This window comes from Clupea harengus, chromosome 4 (assembly GCF_900700415.2).
Source record: "Clupea harengus chromosome 4, Ch_v2.0.2, whole genome shotgun sequence".
Lineage (NCBI taxonomy): Eukaryota > Metazoa > Chordata > Actinopteri > Clupeiformes > Clupeidae > Clupea > Clupea harengus.
The window spans coordinates 15,333,346-15,352,204 of NC_045155.1; the positions used below are offsets into that span (position 1 = coordinate 15,333,346).

Here is an 18,859-nt window from a genome sequence, read left to right on the forward strand (position 1 = left end):
TTTGAAATGAATAGTAAGACAATAGTTATTCTATATGTGTGTGTGCACTGTGAAGGGTAAGGTCACATGTAGTTAAAGTGGGCAATTAGGTGGCTATTATATATTGTAGACGTTTTGCCACAACGGCATATGCGACTCATGTGCTGGGTGGGTAAAAATATGTATCCATGTGCTCTTATTTCTGACAATTCAAAATCAAATGAAAATGCGGGACATTATCTTAATATGCGGGATGAGGGACATATAGTCATAATGCGGTGCAGTACAATGCGAGGCGGGACACCTGGTCACCTATGCAAGAGACTTTGAAATTGTAGCCTCTAATATTTACCTTAAACCTATAAAGTGGACTGCATGGGCTATGGGTCAGCAACATATTGTATGTTATCCACGGTTGGACCACTGTTTGTATTTCTCAATTATGACGCTAATGATAAAGATAATAATAAAAGTCTTACTGTAGATTGCTTTATGGCACGACTTGAATATGATATTTGTGTATGCTATTTCAAATACTGTTGCTGTTGCTCGCCTGGTAGCCTGCACAGAAACCTACGTCATGGACAACACCCCCGGCCAACCTCCCTGACGTCAATTTATTCATGAGCTCCAGCTCTTTTATCGACTCTGCGCCAGCTTATAAACTGTGCAGATCAAGCCGCGTTGAAAAGGAGTAGGCTGGCCGTCAGCGCGGCCTGATAGACAAAAGAAGAATATATTTTTTTCTGTAATATTTTGTGAATTATAATGAAGATCTGAAAATGGCACAGAAGGACACATTTTTACATCTCATTGCTGGGGGGTGAGTTAGCCTCTTGTAGAATATCTCTTTTGAACTCTGTTTACGATGTAAATTAATTCATTAAGATGACCGTAGACCAGCTATCACCATTGCTTAGCTAGCCAACGTTACAACTTTTCGAGCCAAAATATTCTTATAACTGACGTTTATTGGTTTACCTGTCATGACATTGCTCCTCGATGAGCTACAATGCTTAACGTTAAACTCTACATCAATTTACACGTAACGTCCAAATGGCTGTAGCTGCTTTTCGTGTTATCTATAAAGCTCTGTGTTTCTTCTCAACGTTTAGCTCTTTAGAGAAATACCATAACGTTCGTCTGCACTGAAGTCGTAAAGCTAGCCAGTACCCCATTGCGTGCATTTAAATTGGGGGATAGCAAACGTTGGCCACTTGAGAGCATCTTACACGAGGTTTTTATTCTGGCAGGTACATTTACGTTATTGTCAGTGTTTCACAAACGTGAGGCCCGGAAATATTGAAAACACTGTGCGATAACCCATACAAGATTTAATTCTATACAATGTTCTATATGCCTCTCCTAACCAGGTTATTCAAGGACGTTATCGGTGCTATGACATTAACGTTAGCTGGCTAGCTAGCAGTAATATATGCTACCGCAAGGACTAACGTTAGGGTACAGTATAGCGAACTGCAACATTGGCCCTTGCCAATGCCTTACTTATTTTACAAATGTGATGAGGCAAGTTACCTCAATTAAGCTATAGCAAGCTTAACGTTAAATATCTTTAGCTTGCTATGCTAGGGAACTTGGCCAATGTCTGTACTATGAAATGTCAGTATACAATTTCTAGTAAGGTATCTTAATTTTTGCCGTTTATCGAGCTTAAAATGTCCAAGTAATGTTTTGATTACCCCTAATGTTTATCCGCAAACACACGTTGATTTCAAGTAACGTTACCGTTTAGGTAAATGTAAGTTACAGTTAACGTTATATGCCTCCCATGGGTTGCCATTGCATAACATTGTAGACAGTCGGAACCTTGGTTCGGCAAATTCGATGCTACAGTCGCGTACTGCTCTGTCCAAATGATTCCCAACGGAATATGTAATGGTTTTAAAAAACACAGCACATGTATCAAGACATCTGTGACAACTCGTGGCTTGTCACACGGCTTGTGGTGTCGGTACATTTACAGCATAAATGGTCAGTCAACCAATAGCAAGTGGGCTAACGCAGCGACCATTTTGTTCTAGACGGCCGCTATGACATCAGGATTCACGTGGCACATGTGGATAGAGGGCAAAAAGCCATTTCTGTAGTTCAAATATGATACGCGCGATTTGGTGAAATATCTCTCGCCACTTATGGTGTTTATTTACTCGTACTGCGCGGCCCGATACACTTCAGCAGTATGACTACATTCTCCTTGCACGTACATAAACGGTTTCCCACCTTACAACATGTATTTAGAGAATTATAGGTTTTACGCTACTTGTGTAAGTTCATAACTGAGGAGTGGAAAAGTGTCAAATGTGTAGTAGAAACAGCAGATATTGATGTTCAAGGTCACTTAGAGTAACTTCTGGGTCTTTAAACTTTAATTTCCCTAAAGGTGTCATGGATTAACCTGATTTTTTTTTTAGAATTAGTGCAGCAGTTCTGCTAAATGCTTTCCATAAATCTCACTTTTTTTACCAAGTGCTCATCCTTTATTCATGTCATGTCTAGAAATGTGCTGATGCATCAGATCCAGTGCTGTCTACTCATAGCTGCTTATTACAAGGCATGGCTACAAAATTAGGTTGACGTACGAAATATTTGGCATTCAAAAAACATAGAATGTTTGACATCAGGACCGGACAGCTGTTCCAGAAGCTGTTAATGAATGCAGCTGGGCTGGTGTGACTGGTTTAGATAGGTCTGCAGTTTTCATGTTTCATCAGAATGGGTTTGTCTTGTGCAGAGCAATTACTTGAGGTCATGCAGGTCATTCAGAGTGGCAGTGGCTTATCCTCATTTCCCTGCACATCTGAATCAGCCCATTTGCAATCCTTATTCACACGTCTTATGCAAAACTTGTGGATGTTGTGCAACCAACTTCTTGCGTGTTTCTCACAGACGGATTGCATGGGGACATGGGTCTTGGGGAATTGGGCAGTTATTTAGTTTGAGACCATTTTTAAGCATTTAAAAGTGAAGAATCATCTGACCTTTATCGAAGTCATTCTAGATGGAGAGCACGGCTTGACTTTGTATTGTGATTGCCCTTCAGATAGAATAGTCAGCCAATTATGTTAAGCACCTCTCAGACTGATTTGGGTACAAGCTTTATCCTACACTGGCATCACAGTAAATGTTTGCTGAGCTCAAAGTTTCATCTGTTGAGACTCATAGATTGGTGGTGTTTTTGTCTTCAAATTTTACATTTTATGAGATTTGGATTTCAAAATGGACTATGCTCCTTGTTTTCCTTAAGAAATTGACTAAAAAACTGTCACGGGCATTGATTTTTATTATTTATTTATTTTTGTCAATGTACGTCAGCTATTGGACATGTTGTAACCCTACAGTTTACTCTCCTTGACTTCTGTGATGCAACATTGTAGGTGAAAAGCTACTGAGTTTGTGCCCTAGACCAATTAGACTGCGTCCGTTATTTTAATTGTCTAAACTATGTGCTTTCTGAAAATGATTAGATCTTTTCATGGAAGAGATATTTCTCTGAAAGCAGCATAAGTAACTGTTGTGCCAACAATACCAGGGATGTTTTGTCATGCTACTGTTATGTAACGGCCTTATTTTATTGTTTTATGATGGAGTGATTGCCATTTTATGTTTCTAGTCATGTCACAAAAACGTCAAACATGGATTCTGATAACATCTGGATTACCCATAGCCCTCAAATTGCCATTGGTAGCACCTCAATAGGCTAGAAGCCTATTTAACATTTATAGGATTAACCTTTATAACCTCTAAAGAGACCGTATGCAACAATTTGCCATTTTTCTCAAGCATGGTTTTGTAGACAACTAGTAATATTTATCATATGTATTCATTCAAATACATATTCATGGTACATGGTCATGTGAAGGACGGATAAACGCACGTTGTTACAACTAGCCGCCTAAGTTATCATGCAGTTCTGCGGTCTCTGCAAGACCCTGCCAACTGCATTGCCAAAAACATGAGTTAGCTTGCTAGCAAGCCTTTTATCAGAGCCAGTTGTGCTGCTGTTGGTGTTTGTAAGGTTTTTGCATGCCCTTTCAGTGGGTGAATTGCTAGTTTTCAATACAAATTCCTTATTGCTTCTTTAAAACATCCCCACTTATATGCTGTCATAGCATTACTTACTTAACAAAAAAGACCAGTAGTTGACATTTGATGGTCTGGTTCTTGGTATGAGGTATAATGTTACTAAATCCTATCAATTGTCTCTACAGATGTGGCGGTACGGTTGGTGCCATCGTCACCTGCCCCTTGGAGGTGCTGAAGACCCGGCTGCAGTCCTCAGGCCTGTCGCTCCGGCCTGTGTTTCAGATGCAGCTGGGTACAGTCAACGGAGCAGGGGTCATCCGGCCAGGTGCTGTCTCACCAGGGCTGCTACAGGTCTTACGGTAAGCACGTGACGAGAGCGAGTGACAGAGATGTAGTGGCGCTGCAGGATTAGCACAGTGCTTGAAAGACTGAAGTCGTATGTTTATTTCTGAGAAAGGGCTGATTACCTTGCTGGACTTTTTGTTGCATTGAATCCATACAGAATTAAGCCAGGAATGATCGATGATAATGCCTTGCGGGATACCTGTAGTTGAGACCTGTTTTATGTTGTTGTGGTTAAGAAGGTGCATCACAGTCTGTATATGTCCAATATCCATGGTGGAATTAATCTCTTGCATTAAAAAAAAAATAAAGCAGAGATTATGTCCTCCCTTTGGCAGCAAGAGCCCAACACACAGTGCTGGGAGACAGCTGACGTTTCAAACACACAGGGATGTGGGGGAGGAGAGGAGATGTTCTCTCCCGTGGGAGACTGCGACAGTGTTACATAAGGAACAAGGTTAGGGCCCCTGCTGGTCGAGGGTGCCTATTTTAGGCAGCGCAGGCTGAAGCACGCGATCATGCAGATTAGACCGGGGAGGATCATGTGAAGGAAAGCGCTGCCTCTGCCGCCCCGTCTGTGGTCTGACATGACTCCTGCAGCATCCCGGTGCGGTGTCAGGTTTCGCTCCGGCCAGAACAGGATGTCCCTGCGTGAACGTCTCTGCTCAGGGCTGCAGGACATTCCGACACTAAAATGAGATGTAGAGGCCTTTTTTTTTTGTCTCAAATACAGAAGGAGGTTGAAAAGGCTTTATTCGTTGTGCTTAATGTGTTTTTGTCTTGGGTGGTGTGTCCTAGTGAACCATTAGCTGATTCATTTCCTGTGCACACATCTCCACCTTAGTTATTTTCGAACAGTTTTCCTCATTGTAGCTTGTTTTATTTGTATAATTAGCCAGGAAGCCTAGTAGATATTTAAGCTAGGTAAAACCAGTGAACGCCCTCCTTTTTGTTACTTTATCACTGATGGTAGTTAACATGCTGCCCAATCCATCCAACTGTAAGGGGCCCAGTTAAAATGCTACAATTGTTTCCTTGTGTTAAATCAAGCTGGTTTACATGTTGGCACATTATGGAACCAAGCAGACATCTCAGGTTGAATGGATTTGTGGGAGATGATTGACTTAAAAGCTAAAAATCTGCCTTTGTTGTTTTGTAGACACCATAGCCACTAACTGGGTTACTTTGAACTCTGATATTGTTCTTGACCTGACTGCTAAGAAATTGAAAATTTGGAAACACATTTAATTCATGCCTAATCTCTGAAGTGTCAACTACAGTGGTCACTGTGTGTTTCTATTTTTAAAGGTTAATGGTAATGGGCTAAACACATGTGCCATTATGAGTACCTCACAGTTGGCTATTAAAAATAATACAACACTGTAAGAACATCATCTGTGATTGAAAACACGAGAGAGAGAGAGAGAGAGAGAGAGAGACCACAGTAATGTTTGTCAGCACCGCAAGTGGAATAAAGGGCACCTCAGAGTAATAATTACAGGCTTGGCTGCGAGGGAGCGCAACATTCAGAGTGCAGAGAGTTCATGGACTTGGTCCTCGGGCAACCGGTTCAGTCCTGTCCAAAACAGCAGGCTGATGAGTCGGCCAGCCCTGTGTGTTGGGTGGAGGGGGACTGTGGGGCTTAGCCAGGGGGGGGATCACCAGCAAGGAAATGAAAATACCAAAAAGGACCTTCCCTTTGCAGTAGGAAGAGTTGTCGCTGAGCACAGGGAAAAACGAAGGCCCATGCATGTCCATGCAGTATAACGGAAAGGGACGGCCTGTAAGGCCTGTGATTCCTGGTGAAACCGCAGAGTAGTGATGTGTTCTACTTAGAGGAAATGCAATTCAAATGCAGTTACGATAAGTGGGCTTAACTTATGATTTGTGTGTCTGTGTTTTCCTGTGTTTTAGGTCAATTCTTCAGAAAGAGGGACCAAGATCACTCTTCAGAGGACTGGGTCCAAACCTTGTTGGAGTTGCACCTTCAAGGTAACCACAAAAATCTGTTTATAGATCATTTAAATTGTTCTTTAATATTTGAGGCCTATGATACTACTATATTCATATATGTGCCTTAAAATGTGGCCCACATGTTGCATATTTACATAAATAATATTGTCAGCGGCGGCGGCATGAACACCCACAGTGTGACTCTGCCCCAGTAGGTCATAGACAGAACTTTTATTTCACCAACCACCCTACCTAAACACTGTCAAAGAACAAGCATGTTGTGTGAACCAAAGAACTTCAGATTAGATAAAGACTGACTAGGTTGAAACTTTAACCCTGACTTCCTTCACAATGGTTTGAATAACAACAATAGTACAACAAGGAAGTTCCGTGAAAAAGTGTCCGCTCATGCACCGTCATCAGCCAGCCTGAGGCCTTTCAGTCGTTTAAGCAAACAGCCATTTCAGCAGGGTGGAATGAGGAAACGACTACAGCATAGCAGTAGAGTGTTCAATCATCTGCATGGCAACAAGGGCTTTTTGTGTTGCTGATGCCTTTTTTTGGGGGGGGGGGGGGGGGGGGGGGGTTATTGCTGTGTCCCTCAGCTTCCATGGCTGTTCAGAAAGACTACAGGGGCATATCTAGATCCAGCTGCTTATTCAGCTCATTTTGGTGATGGAACACCAGAAGGCTGTTCCAGAAGCACATCAAAGAAGGGCAGCAGTGTGGAACAGACAGCTCTGGACACTGTATCCCTTGACCACAGGGGTGGTGTGGCAGTTGCGTAAACATGGCTGTGGTTCAAAAAAACAAACTAAAACCCCCTAAATGTAATTAAATGGCTAACCAACGACGCAACTAACTGGTGTCTGGTTTTAAACGATGTCCCTCATTTCTTTTTGTTTCTCTCTGTTGTTTCTTTTTCAGAGCTGTGTATTTTGCTGCCTATTCCAAGTCGAAAGAGACATTCAATGGAATCTTTGTGCCTAACAGTGGAGTTGTACATGTATCCTCAGCGGGATTCGCAGGTGAGGGTCAACCTAGTGAATGCTCACAACACGTTATAGTTCTATGTCTAAACCCACTTTAATAGCCAAAGAAAACAAACACGTGAAATTAACTTTTTTTTTTTTTTTTTTTTTTTTTTTCTCTCTCTCTCTCTCCCCCAGCTTTCATCACAAACTCATTGATGAACCCGGTCTGGATGGTCAAGACACGAATGCAGCTAGAGAATAAGTAGGTTGACGCCATTGAGCTTTACACAGCATTCTCATTCAAACACTGAGCAGTTCCCCTACGAGGGCAGTGCGCTCCATTAGCGTCACCATCTTCCACTTGCGTCAGGTCAAGGCGTCAGGTTAAGGCCAGGGAAGGGAAACCAAATATTTATCAAGTGTCCCCTCTGACTTCACACCGGAGCCTGTGTCTACGTGCAGACTAAACTTAACCCTATGTAACCCTACTCTTTGACGTGTGACTTGTGTTAAGCCTGTTAGGACTGTCCCTCTCTTACATAAGTAGCATCATTATTAGCATGTGACCAGTGCCGTCGCTATAAATACCCACCTTGAAGCTGGCAAGTGCTTCACAGGGCAATCTATATTTATCCAGGAAAGTGCAGAGATCATTAGGGTCTTGCAGCAAAAGTACGTCAGGTCTCATATCACTCCATGTTGAAATGTATGGCCTCCCTTACATCAGCCTCCATGTGTTCCAGAATAGCCCCTCGATTAGCCAGAAGTAGTAAAGACATAACTGGAAGTTGGTTTAAAATTGGCAAGTATAATGGCTAGTTTCCAAAAGGGGACATATCAGAATAAGTTTGATGCTTTAAAAAAGAAGATTAATGACACATTTGCTGACTAAAATATTCCTACCCTTCCCCCGCAGAGCAAGAGGAGAGATGAGGATGAACGCGCTGCAGTGCGCGCGCTATGTTTACCAGACGGAGGGGCCACGCGGCTTCTACCGGGGCCTGACGGCATCGTACGCCGGCATCTCCGAAACCATGATCTGCTTCCTTATTTACGAGACGCTGAAGAAGCGCATGGCCGAGCAGCTCGCGACCGTCGCCAAGACCGAGCGCCAGAAGGGAGCGTCCGACTTCCTGGGCCTCATGGTGGCTGCAGCCTTCGCCAAGGGCTGTGCCTCCTGCGTAGCATATCCACACGGTATGTGTGCGGCCTCAGGCCAGATGGCAACCGCTCCTCAACACTGATGGTGCTTAGATTAGTGCCCAACATGTTTTGACAGTCATCCGTTTTGTCAGTGATTGTCCTTTGCAGTAGACTTTGGTCTTGGTTTATGTTCATGGTAAATGACCTCATATAATCCCCACTCATTTGCATGTGTGTTTGCATGGAAGTGTGTGTTAAATAAATACTGCTGAGTCAGGCTTTGCCTTTTGATATTTGCAGCAGAGCAGATAAATGCATCAGAGGAATAAGACAGCTTAGGGTTCTGAAATAGACCAAAGCCTATTTTGTGTTTTTAAGCAGCAGGTTTTTCCATCAAAAGACTGAACGATCCTCCTCCTTTGTTCCTCCCTGTTCACAGAGGTCATCCGAACAAGACTACGGGAAGAGGGCAGCAAGTACAAATACTTTTTCCAGACGGCGCGTCTGGTGGCGGTGGAGGAGGGATACGCCGCCTTTTACAGAGGACTCATTCCACAGCTCTTCCGACAGATCCCCAACACGGCCATCACGCTGTCAACTTACGAGCTCATTGTCTACCTGCTAGCGGAGTCCAAATGAGCGCCATACGTCCCTCATCCTACCCCTGCCCTTACCCGCCCCCCCTTTCCCCAGGCCCACGGACCAGACAAGGGGAACAAGCCAGAGACTGTAAACACTGCAGAAGAGGTGGCCTGAATGTACATCCTGTAGTAACAGGCTGTTCTTTTTTTTTTTTTTGCTTGAGTGGGATGCAGGCTTGAGTGGTTACCCAAAGACTTTTAAAGCTTTTTTGTATTATTATTATTATTTTAATGAATGCATACGATCAGATGTTTCGGTTGACAGACTTTTGCGTCTGGAAGGACTTTGCGAGATATTAAGTTTGTAAAGAGTGAATATGGTACCTACGTGTGCAAATGAACCATGCAGACAAGAAACTACTAGAATTGTACAGAGAAAAGAGATAATGGGTTATCTGAAAAGGTGACACTTTTAAGTTAACTAAATTATTGTTATCTAGTTATATTGTAACCAGTTGCTGTCTTTCTTTTATTTCTGTCTCTGTTTGTCCTTCTATCAGTGGTAAATGTCTGAGAATGCTTTGGCCACTTTACCTGTGGACCTTAGAATAGGACGCTAAAATGAGGTCACACTTTGCTTGCCATCAGACATGTTCACAAACTCGGCACATCATGTCAGCTCTTACGTAGATGGTCAAGAAGTCGACTAAACATTTAACAACTGGTTTCATTTCCTATAAGTTAATCAAGGTCATTTGTATATTTTGTTTGTGAGCTGCAACAATAGTTCTTTTACAAAAAAGTGCATATTTAACCAGTGGTTTAATAAACACATTGGTAAAACTGTTTTACTGCTGGTGAATCTGTTTTATTGCGTTTGTGACACGTGTTCACTTTTAACTTGAGTCCCCAACCGCCGTCCTCACAGCTCCATAATGAAGACAGTAGGGATTAACAGCCCAGTTCAAGGGGGATTGGCACGGTAGTTTGCGGTGTAGGTTTTACAGTCAACGTCTCGGAGGCAGACAGCCACAAGGACACAATGTTCCAACACCTTATTACTCTCTCCTAGACTGCAACAAACTCTACATATAGAATGCATTTAATTCTGAGCCAACGCCATCAAGTGTAAATTTGGTCAGCTACTTTTTTTTTTTCTTCTTCTTTTAGTCTTAGTCCTCTGTCAAATGTCCTTGTTAGTTATTTATCATATTTAGTCAACCTCATCCTGTTTGTGTTTTTTTTTTTTTTTTTTTGTAGTTGACAAAAAATCTGGGCTTTTTAGTATTATCTTGGTCAAAGGAAAAGTATTTTCCTGTACATTTTTGTCTACTGCTAATACTGCTTTCAATCTCTGAAACCACATATTTCCATGGAAACACCAGTTGCATGGTTGGTACTGATAAAAGTTAGCTAGCTTGTTAATCAATGTATTTTGGTGATATATTTGCAGAGTACATGTTATGAAAGGTTTTTTTGGGGCTTTGAGAATAATGTACGAACTTAAACACTCTGAAAACGGTCTGCATAACATGGCTTTAAGAAAAGGGTAAGTTAGCCAGCTAGGCTACATTTTCAGTAGAAAATTATATATGAAAGCCATCGTTGAGGGATACTAGCCCATCTAATGTTAATGTCTTTACTCTTGTAGAGTGCAAGACAACAGCACTTTAAAGAAAAGCACATTTGTTTTGGACTTTTATGTTGCAATGTTTTATTTTCTTCCTGATGGCCACGTACTTTTGTCCCGTGTGCCTCTTCACGCCCCCACTTGTTACTGCCTCATTCATCCCTGCCCACCTGTGTCTTGTTATCTTGTTTGTCCTGTGTGCCCTTGGGTTTTCTTCAGTTCATTGTCAATGTTCATAGCAACATTCATAGGGATGGCAGTGTTGGATCTGTCATTACAGAGGTTGTGGTACAGAGGACAGTGGTGCTGGATCCGGCCTCTGCAGCTTTGCGGAATGGAGGTCCCACTGCTCAGGGCCATGAAGGTCCTGCTGGTCAGTGCCCCGACTGTCAGCTCCTCTGGTCCCAAGATGGTTGCCGAGGTGGTTCCTATTCTGGGTCCCGAGTCTAGTCCTGAGTTGGAATCTTTTCTTTTCTTCCTTTTAGCCACATGCTTTTGTTGTCCCTCGTACCTAAAGTTCTGACCTTAGAGTGGGAGAATACACCTGAAGGCCTGTCGAACTCGGAACATCCGACTAGGAAAGTGGGAGATTTTTGAGTGTTTGTGGTGAAGGATACAAAATGCTCTGTGCACAACTAAGTCACTTTTTATTTAGGTTGTCATGGGTAATTATTATATTAAACTATGCTTCACAGTTTACTGTGTGTAACTAATGTAATGTTAACCTTCTGGCTAGCTAGCCTGCTGTTACCTGTTTGCTGTAATCATGTGAACCCTTTCAACTTGGAAGTAGGGCGTTGCAAAAAGGGAACTTCCCCAATTCCTAGCTGCCTGAATGCAGGATAAGTGCATGGTAAGCCCTTGTTTGTTCATTGTCTGTCAAAGTTCCTGTTAAAACCATGTTGTAACTGCAACATTCCTGTTTATTTCTGGTAGTGAGAAAAGATTACCCTTTGTGTTTCCAAAGTTTGCCTCAGGTGTTGTGTTTTTGGTCCAGTCCTATGCATGACTCAGTGTTTTGCGCATACAAACACCATCGCAACATGTCCAGAGATAGAAGTGGGACAGTACAGTGTGTGTGTTTGTGTGTGTAGGAGGTTTACCACGTACTCTGAGTTAAAGTGTAAGTGAACCCCCAGCGCTGAGCCTAACTCCACCCACTCCATAATGCTAACAGGTGGGGGGGTGTAAACTCCTGTGAATGATCGAGTGTCAATCAGCAAATTGGGGAGGTGGGCCGCCCCTTTCATGCTTGTAGGGGCTATGGGCTGATCAGCTTTGTATCAGTTGGCCAATGGTGAACTGCAAAAGTGCTGATTAGCAGCTTAATGTTTGCTAGTCAAACCATTCCCTACATCAGCCTGTCTATCTTACCCAGCGCCTGATCTGCGTAGTGCATGTACCTGTTTGGAGGTGGGGTGTCTATAGTGTCTTATTTTGCCTGTATTTGTAAGTTTTGCTTGCACCTGTTTATTTGTGTGTGCATTCTTTCTTGGGGGTGTTCCAGTATTTTATGTGATCTGGTTGTAAACCCCCTGCCCTGTTTCAGTAGGTTAGCTACATGAAAGTGGGTTATGGTTGTGATAACTCTTTGATAATAGATATCTGCAGGGAATTTTAAATTATTTTTGTGTGCTCTCAAACTTTCCTTCATGAAATATAGCTTAAAATCTTAACTATATTTTAACATTCTTATACTCTCTTTTTTGGCTCTGTGTTCAGAGCATCAGGGTAACACAAACACTTTTAGACTACACTACATTTTTCGTCAACAATATTGCACGTTGATATAGTCACAGTTAGTGTTTAATAACGTCGGTGCAGTCTTGTCATCATCTGGTCTTAATCATGGAAAAAAAGGTTGTTGATGAACATTTTAAGTCATAGTTTTCATTAACGTAATTTACACACTAAACAATTATTGCTAACATTGTCCACACAGTTGCACTCAAGAGAAACCGCGAGGAGTTCTGATATAACCTCAGGTTTGGCTTCATTGCTAATCCTCTAAGCTGATTTAAACACCCGCTCTTGTGTTCCGCTCCGATAGCTATGCTGGGCTACTGTTGTGTCCTGATTCCACTGGAGGCGATGAGCCTAATGCCTCTATGTCTGGAAAGTTTCACCCTGACTCAATGGAACACTGCTTAAGTCCATGTGTGGGAAAACAGCCCTCACAACAATGCACAGCTGTTTGTTACCCATAGTAAAACTGGTGGTTAGGACACACAGATGTGTGCAGTACGGTTATTTATGTGCTGTTTGTAAATGTTATTATGTTATGTCTGTGGAGCTGTACATCCTCATGCTGGTAATGCCATTACTACAGGATGAGCAGAGGGGGTTGGTGGTATCTGTTTTAGTTTAATTACAACCCATACTTCAGATCCTGTTCTAACTAGGAGTAATTTATGATGGCCCCTCAGAGCAACACACTAAAACTTAAGAAATGAAAATAGACAAAACATAAGCAAATTAAGAAAACACCTTCATCAATTTAACCACACATGTGCAGCATTTATGAAACACGCTGCAAATTCAAACAACACATTACAGAAACACGCTGCAATTACACCAAATGACAACAGACTGTTTCCAGAGGACACTTAAAAGTGATGAACATGTCTGTACATGCTGGGTGTTTCTCAAAGTCAAGGATGCTTCCTTGGTAGGATGGGTCCTTCTGAGTCCTTCCAAGTCGGGTCCTTCAGAGGCTAAGCAAGACTCCATCCTAGCATTTGGAGAACAGGTGTGCGTCATTGAAAAGATCCCGCCTTCAAATTCTATGCTACCTTAAAAAAAAAAAAGGCTCTGGTACATGCGCATAGGATTGTGTGCGTGCTTGAAAATTCTCTGAATGAAGGAATTTGAAGGATCCTAGACATTGAAACAGTCCTTTGGCGGATTCGATGAGGTAGCATCCTTGAAACCCAGCCGTCAAGGATCCTTCCCTGACTTGACTTGAGTCCTAACAAGGTAGGCCTACTATAAATGGCACGCAACCCTACGACTGGCTAACACTAGATGGCACTACAGTGCCTGATGGTATACATTTGTGTTCAGATTATTGTTCACCTAATTCTCGTTCTAAGCATGTTTTTCTTTCACCAGCTACAGGTTAGCAACAACAGCCTGGAGGGTATTAAATCTTGCATGTATGTAGATTCCATTACCTGCACCATTTTCAAAATGAATCACAGAGAATACAATGCTTGTCAATAACCTCAATTTAACCACTGAAAAGCAAAGGTTCATCCTCCATACAGCCAAAATAGCTGGCAGGGATGGATGATCGTCTGTTGAAAGTTAATAACAGAATGCCCATGTTACAATTATAGACAGTGAAAAGAGTACTGACTTCTTTTCTCAGGTCTGTTTTAGTAATATAGACAAAGAATGTATAAACTCAGCTAGCTCAAGTATTAAAACAAAAAGTATCCTTACTGCTGTGATGTTAGGATCTCACATCCATTTAGATTTAAAATTAGGGCAAAAACCAGACTGTCAATCCCTTTTGTTTTGTGTGTTGAGATTAGGGACATCCAGTATTCTCTCTGTATTATAACGTAATTTCTACTTCTAAGGGATTGAGGCCATTTGATGTGGCAGATTGTGTCTCTATGGGAGCTATGAAGCCATGTTTAAGAAACGACACATTACTATTTGTTATGTCAATACGTTTATTTGTATCATAATGTACAACACGTGTAAAGGCTTGTTTTTTTGCTTTCACCTTTAATATGCCATCCTGTCCTGGTTGCTATGATTAATCCACATTAGTTCCACATTAACTATTATTATTCATAACACTACACTAGCATTACTATTCTGAATGATATCAGCATTCCTGAGATGAGACGTACATAATTTTCTTCCATTTACTCTATTAAAAAAACAATACACACCCTCCATCCTGGACATTACACAGATGTAAAAAAACTGTAGGCCTTACATGACATGTTGATATGTTTGACCTACTAGATGCATCAAAATATTGAGAAACGTATTTCTGTCTACATGTCTACAATCATCAAATCTTTAGGCCAGAGGGTTCTGTAATTACAATTATATTACATCTATGAATACACACCGGTTCAGTGTTCTTTGTTTTGTTTTTCATTCTTTGTTTTAAATTTGATGTTGAATGGCAGTCTCATAAATAGTTTGTCCAACCAACTTCAGGCTACATGTGAAGTTTGTGAAGTCATCTTCGGTAAGGAGATTTAGATGATGACAGTACACCAGCATGGGAATAATTGAAGACAAGTACAAAACATCCAGAAAAATAACAACGCATTTGTATTAACAATGGCCAAAGGTCAGTGATTCGACCGTCAAGAGCGTGATTGAATTTCCTGAGAAAAAAAAGACAGACATGCACCTGTACCTCAAATCCAAATGGAACAGCACTAAGGTGTTGAAGGAAACATCCAAACACATATATTTAAGACCTGTGGTGGATGGATTCTAACCTGGCGTTTTAGCCAAACCAGGTGTTCTTGGCAGCTTGGAATTCTACCTCCACAGAAATGACCTCGGTGCAACCCCACTACTGGTCACAGAGACTTGCCTGAGGCTCTGGCTGACCTTCTTCTTCCCTTTGTGCTTTTATAGAACTCTTACTGATGGACAGGAGGTCTCGAAGTTCCTTATTCTCAATCTGGTAGACATAATAAACCATAAAAGGGAAACAATTCCATTATGGCTCCTGTGCATTGGGTTAGCAAGTGCTTATCCATATTTGGAACATAGGTACCATGTTGACTTTGCATTTACGACTAACAACTAATTACATATTTTAATGTACTTGATTTGATTGTTTACTCTGAGAGTCCTAATAGACAGATTAGATACCTCAAGCTGTGCAAGTCTCTCCTGCACAGAACAGTAGTGCTGGTCGTCCACATGAATGGCTTTTCTCATCACTTGGCCCATCTCGCATATCCTCTCCAGCTGGCCTTGCACCTCCTGAAAGAGAAAGGGTTGTTAAAATGACATGAAAATAACCTCATTGCATTTGGTGAACAACATGCAAGATGCAGAGGTATACAGGGACCTTGGCATGGTCCTTGTGAAGATTTAACACAGGTTTTGTATCAAGTTTCTTCTTCCCCATCATCAGTTGAAGCATTTGTTTGCGGTATCGACCCATGATCAGTTCCAGTGCATACTGGTGTTCCTCTAGAGATAGCCAGAGCTCTGTTAAAAAAAGAGACAGAAAAACAAATACAGCTTGGTGGTTGCTGTGAAACATAACTCCTGGAGGTCCAGGAAAGAAAACACTGATGAACATTTTCCATGCACGACGCCAGGCTGACTACTGTAATGTTTTGGGTAATGAGAAAGTCAATTTGTGGAAAACACAGCAGCACTAACCAGTCAGAGTTCAGAGACATAGGCAGAACGTTCTACCACAAAAATTACGTCAGCATTGAGTCTTACCTCTATTCTCCAGCTGCAATTCTTTGATTTGCGTGTTTTCCTGAGCAAGAAGTACGTGTGGCTTGTACCTCGACAGCTCCTGCAATTCACAACTCTCCTCTATGTACTGAAACAAGATCAAGACCACCAGCTCAGACTCATAATCATCTGAAAGTCTGTTGCTTAACAGAAAACACAGACCGGTCGTAAAAGTGATAAAGTGAGAACGAAGCGTAGTTACCTTATCTGGGAGTGCGTTACTAACTTCCTTCATGCTGTGAACCCTGTGGCTAAGTGCTCCCGACTGCTCGATTAAACTCTCCGCCGCTGTGTCATGCTCTTTCAGCCGCTCCAGTAGGGTACGGGCATCACCAAGTACCTTTTCTAATGTGCATGCCATTTCTGTATTAGCAAAGAAACACGCTGGTGTCAATCGTGATTAACTATAATAAACTATTCTTTGTAAATGTAACTCTACAACAGATGCTAGCTAAATAACATTAGCATAGTTAACCCCACCATTTGAGTCCCAAACGTAGTAACCTATGTTAGTTAAATAACAAATATTCGAAAGGTAACTGCATGCAATATTCCTAACTGAAACACCCCACAAAACAGCTGTTTCCAGATCACATATTTTACATCCAAAATGAGTTTTTATGGACTATGTATTTGAAGAGAGTACCCTAGACTTGCCTCCGCTACTTTATTTTGACGTCTAGACGCTTTTTGTTAACGCAACTTCCGATTTGTCACTGAAGATGAACGACAAAACGAGGCCATATTTTGCCCATATATGAAGTTCCGTCTCTGAGTGCCTTTCTCTAATGGAGAATTACATGGGGGTTTTGAATAATCGCACTTACCAAGGACTGTGATTATCGAAATTCGCTGACATGACCTACATACTTTTGTCGTCCTACATGTGCGCTGAGAAGTAAGGTTCAGTTTGCTTCCATGTCGCAAAAATCCCAGTTTACCCTCTTAACAGCATCAAAGCTTTGATCTAATGTTGGGTTTAGGCCACAAAGTATGTCTTCTGTACGGATTGGTTTTCGGCTTGAAAACTGCCAGGTCATAGATACGTTTAGTGTTTGGCACGAGCCTATTCGCACATGCATGTTGACAACATTCCTTATTTGAGTACAACGATTAAGGAGACTGGCCGCTGAGATTTGTGTCAAGGCTAATGCCCCTTTGACCCATACTATTATATTAGCGTATATATTGGCTATATGGGAAACAATAATAATTAAAAAACATAATTCAATTGGATATTTGGAGAATCAGATATTCTCTGTGATTATTAAGTCATACATTTGCAAGAACAGAACTCACAAATTTTCAAGATCAAAGTTGTACACTTCCGAGAAAACATGTCCCTGATCAACAGTGTTCACCTATTTCCCATACTTCCATATTTTCCCATAATATGGGTAAGTGGTGCAGGCCCCAATCGAATACAATAATCCGTGCAGCACTTTGGCACAGTGCAGCACAAAAGCGCCCAGTTGGCAATAAAGCACGTTTCCTAAGCATTCAGAGAATTATACAAGCTCTTATCATTCCTGCCACTTCTGGGTCATTTCGCTCAGTTAGGAACCTTTCTAAGCAAAAAAGATTATTTGACTCCAGCCTGAGTATTTCATGACGTAGATATAGGTCTACCAACCGGTCGAATGTACATCAACAATGGCCTTGGGTGACAGTAGATGGCGTGTAAGCCATTTTCAATCAGGGGTTCAAGATTTGGTGGGTTAGCTGGTGGGTAACTGGTCAAAGCCGAAAAACGCCTTCCTGAATAAAAATGCTTTTAGGCCAGATTTAAAGGAGTCCAGCGTCTGCGTTGCCCTTAGGTGGTCAGGGAGGCTGTTCCATAAGCGTAGCGCTGCCGAGCAAAAGGCCCGGTCGCCCATGGTGTGGAGCTTGGTGTTGGGGACCCGGAGGAGCGAGCTGTTTGCAGATCTGAGGGTGCAGGTGGAGGTTTGGGGAGTAATTATTTCTTGCAGGTAGGGAGGTGCATGCCCATTTATGCATGTATGGGTGAGTATTAGGACTTTGTAGTCAATCCGGAAAGAGACAGGGAGCCAGTGTAGTGAGTGTAATATCGGTGTTATGTGCTCATATTTCCGGACTCTCATCAGGATCCTGACAGCGCTGTTTTGGATGTATTGCAGCTTCTGGATGTTCTTGCCAGTGATCCCAGAGAAAAGTGAATTACAATAGTCCAGTCTTGAGGAGATAAAGGCGTGGACGAGCTTCTCTGCATTTGACAGGGTTAAAGTGGGAGTTTGGAGATGTTTTTGAGATTATAAAAGGAGGTTTTGCACAGGTGTTTTATATGGTCATTAAAGGTCAGGTGAGGGTCAAACCTAACTCCGAGATTAGTGACTGTTGAGGAGAGGGGTATGACCTGGCCGTCGAAGGTGAGATGAGTTATGGAGGATGACTGGACTGGACTGGACTGTGGACTGTGGACTGTGAAGGGCTTCGGTTTTGCTACTGTTTAGCTGGAGAGAGTTGTTGCTCATCCATGCCTTTATCTCCCCAAGACAGGCGGTGAGACATGACATGGCCGCAGTGGGGCTTGGGGCAGTTTTGATGTAAAGCTGTGTGTTGTCAGCATAACAGTGGAAAGACATCCTATGTCTGCTGATGACACGACCGAGAGGGAGCATGTAACTAATGAAGAGGATGGGGCCGAGGACCGACCCTTGCGAAACACCACAGGAGACAGAGAGCAGTCTGGACTTGCATCTTCCCAGTGAGACATAATTATAATAATTAAGACT

At 42.2% G+C, this 18,859-nt stretch overlaps 2 protein-coding genes across 4 annotated transcripts; one reads left to right on the top strand and one right to left on the bottom strand.

Annotated features, from left to right (window-relative positions):
* Positions 1–627: 627 nt before the first annotated feature.
* Positions 628–9,864, top strand: slc25a33 (solute carrier family 25 member 33). Its single transcript, XM_012826191.3, has 7 exons — positions 628–802; positions 4,209–4,382; positions 6,280–6,357; positions 7,246–7,346; positions 7,488–7,554; positions 8,209–8,489; positions 8,875–9,864. The coding sequence occupies exons 1-7, from the start codon at positions 762–764 to the stop codon at positions 9,072–9,074; spliced, it is 942 nt and encodes a 313-aa protein (XP_012681645.1). The 5' UTR covers positions 628–761; the 3' UTR covers positions 9,075–9,864.
* A 4,448-nt stretch (positions 9,865–14,312) lies between these two features.
* sike1 (suppressor of IKBKE 1) lies at positions 14,313–16,870 on the bottom strand. Of its 3 annotated transcripts, none has more exons than XM_012826210.3 (6): positions 16,764–16,870; positions 16,309–16,469; positions 16,089–16,194; positions 15,703–15,845; positions 15,501–15,614; positions 14,313–15,306 (listed from the first exon to the last, which is right to left on the bottom strand). In XM_012826210.3, the coding sequence occupies exons 2-6, from the start codon at positions 16,465–16,467 to the stop codon at positions 15,196–15,198; spliced, it is 633 nt and encodes a 210-aa protein (XP_012681664.1). In that variant the 5' UTR covers positions 16,468–16,469; positions 16,764–16,870; the 3' UTR covers positions 14,313–15,195. The 3 variants fall into 3 exon arrangements, with proteins under 3 accessions (XP_012681664.1, XP_031422254.1, XP_031422255.1); XM_031566394.2 differs by having other exon boundaries at positions 16,753–16,799; XM_031566395.2 differs by lacking the exon at positions 16,764–16,870 and adding an exon at positions 16,587–16,702.
* Between the last annotated feature and the right edge of the window lie 1,989 nt (positions 16,871–18,859).

What these genes read in the sequence shown, in the direction of transcription:
- slc25a33 (XM_012826191.3), top strand. Translation starts at nt 762, where the DNA reads ATGGCACAGAAGGACACATTTTTACATCTCATTGCTGGGGG. An exon ending in CGAATGCAGCTAGAGAATAA is followed by an intron (nt 7,555 to 8,208) that starts GTAGGTTGACGC and finishes CTTCCCCCGCAG; the next exon opens with AGCAAGAGGAGAGATGAGGA. An exon ending in CTGCGTAGCATATCCACACG is followed by an intron (nt 8,490 to 8,874) that starts GTATGTGTGCGG and finishes CCCTGTTCACAG; the next exon opens with AGGTCATCCGAACAAGACTA.
- sike1 (XM_012826210.3), bottom strand. Translation starts at nt 16,467, where the DNA reads ATGGCATGCACATTAGAAAAGGTACTTGGTGATGCCCGTACCCTACTG. An exon ending in GTAACGCACTCCCAGATAAG is followed by an intron (nt 16,195 to 16,308) that starts GTAACTACGCTT and finishes ATCTTGTTTCAG; the next exon opens with TACATAGAGGAGAGTTGTGA. An exon ending in TTCACAAGGACCATGCCAAG is followed by an intron (nt 15,615 to 15,702) that starts GTCCCTGTATAC and finishes TTTCTCTTTCAG; the next exon opens with GAGGTGCAAGGCCAGCTGGA.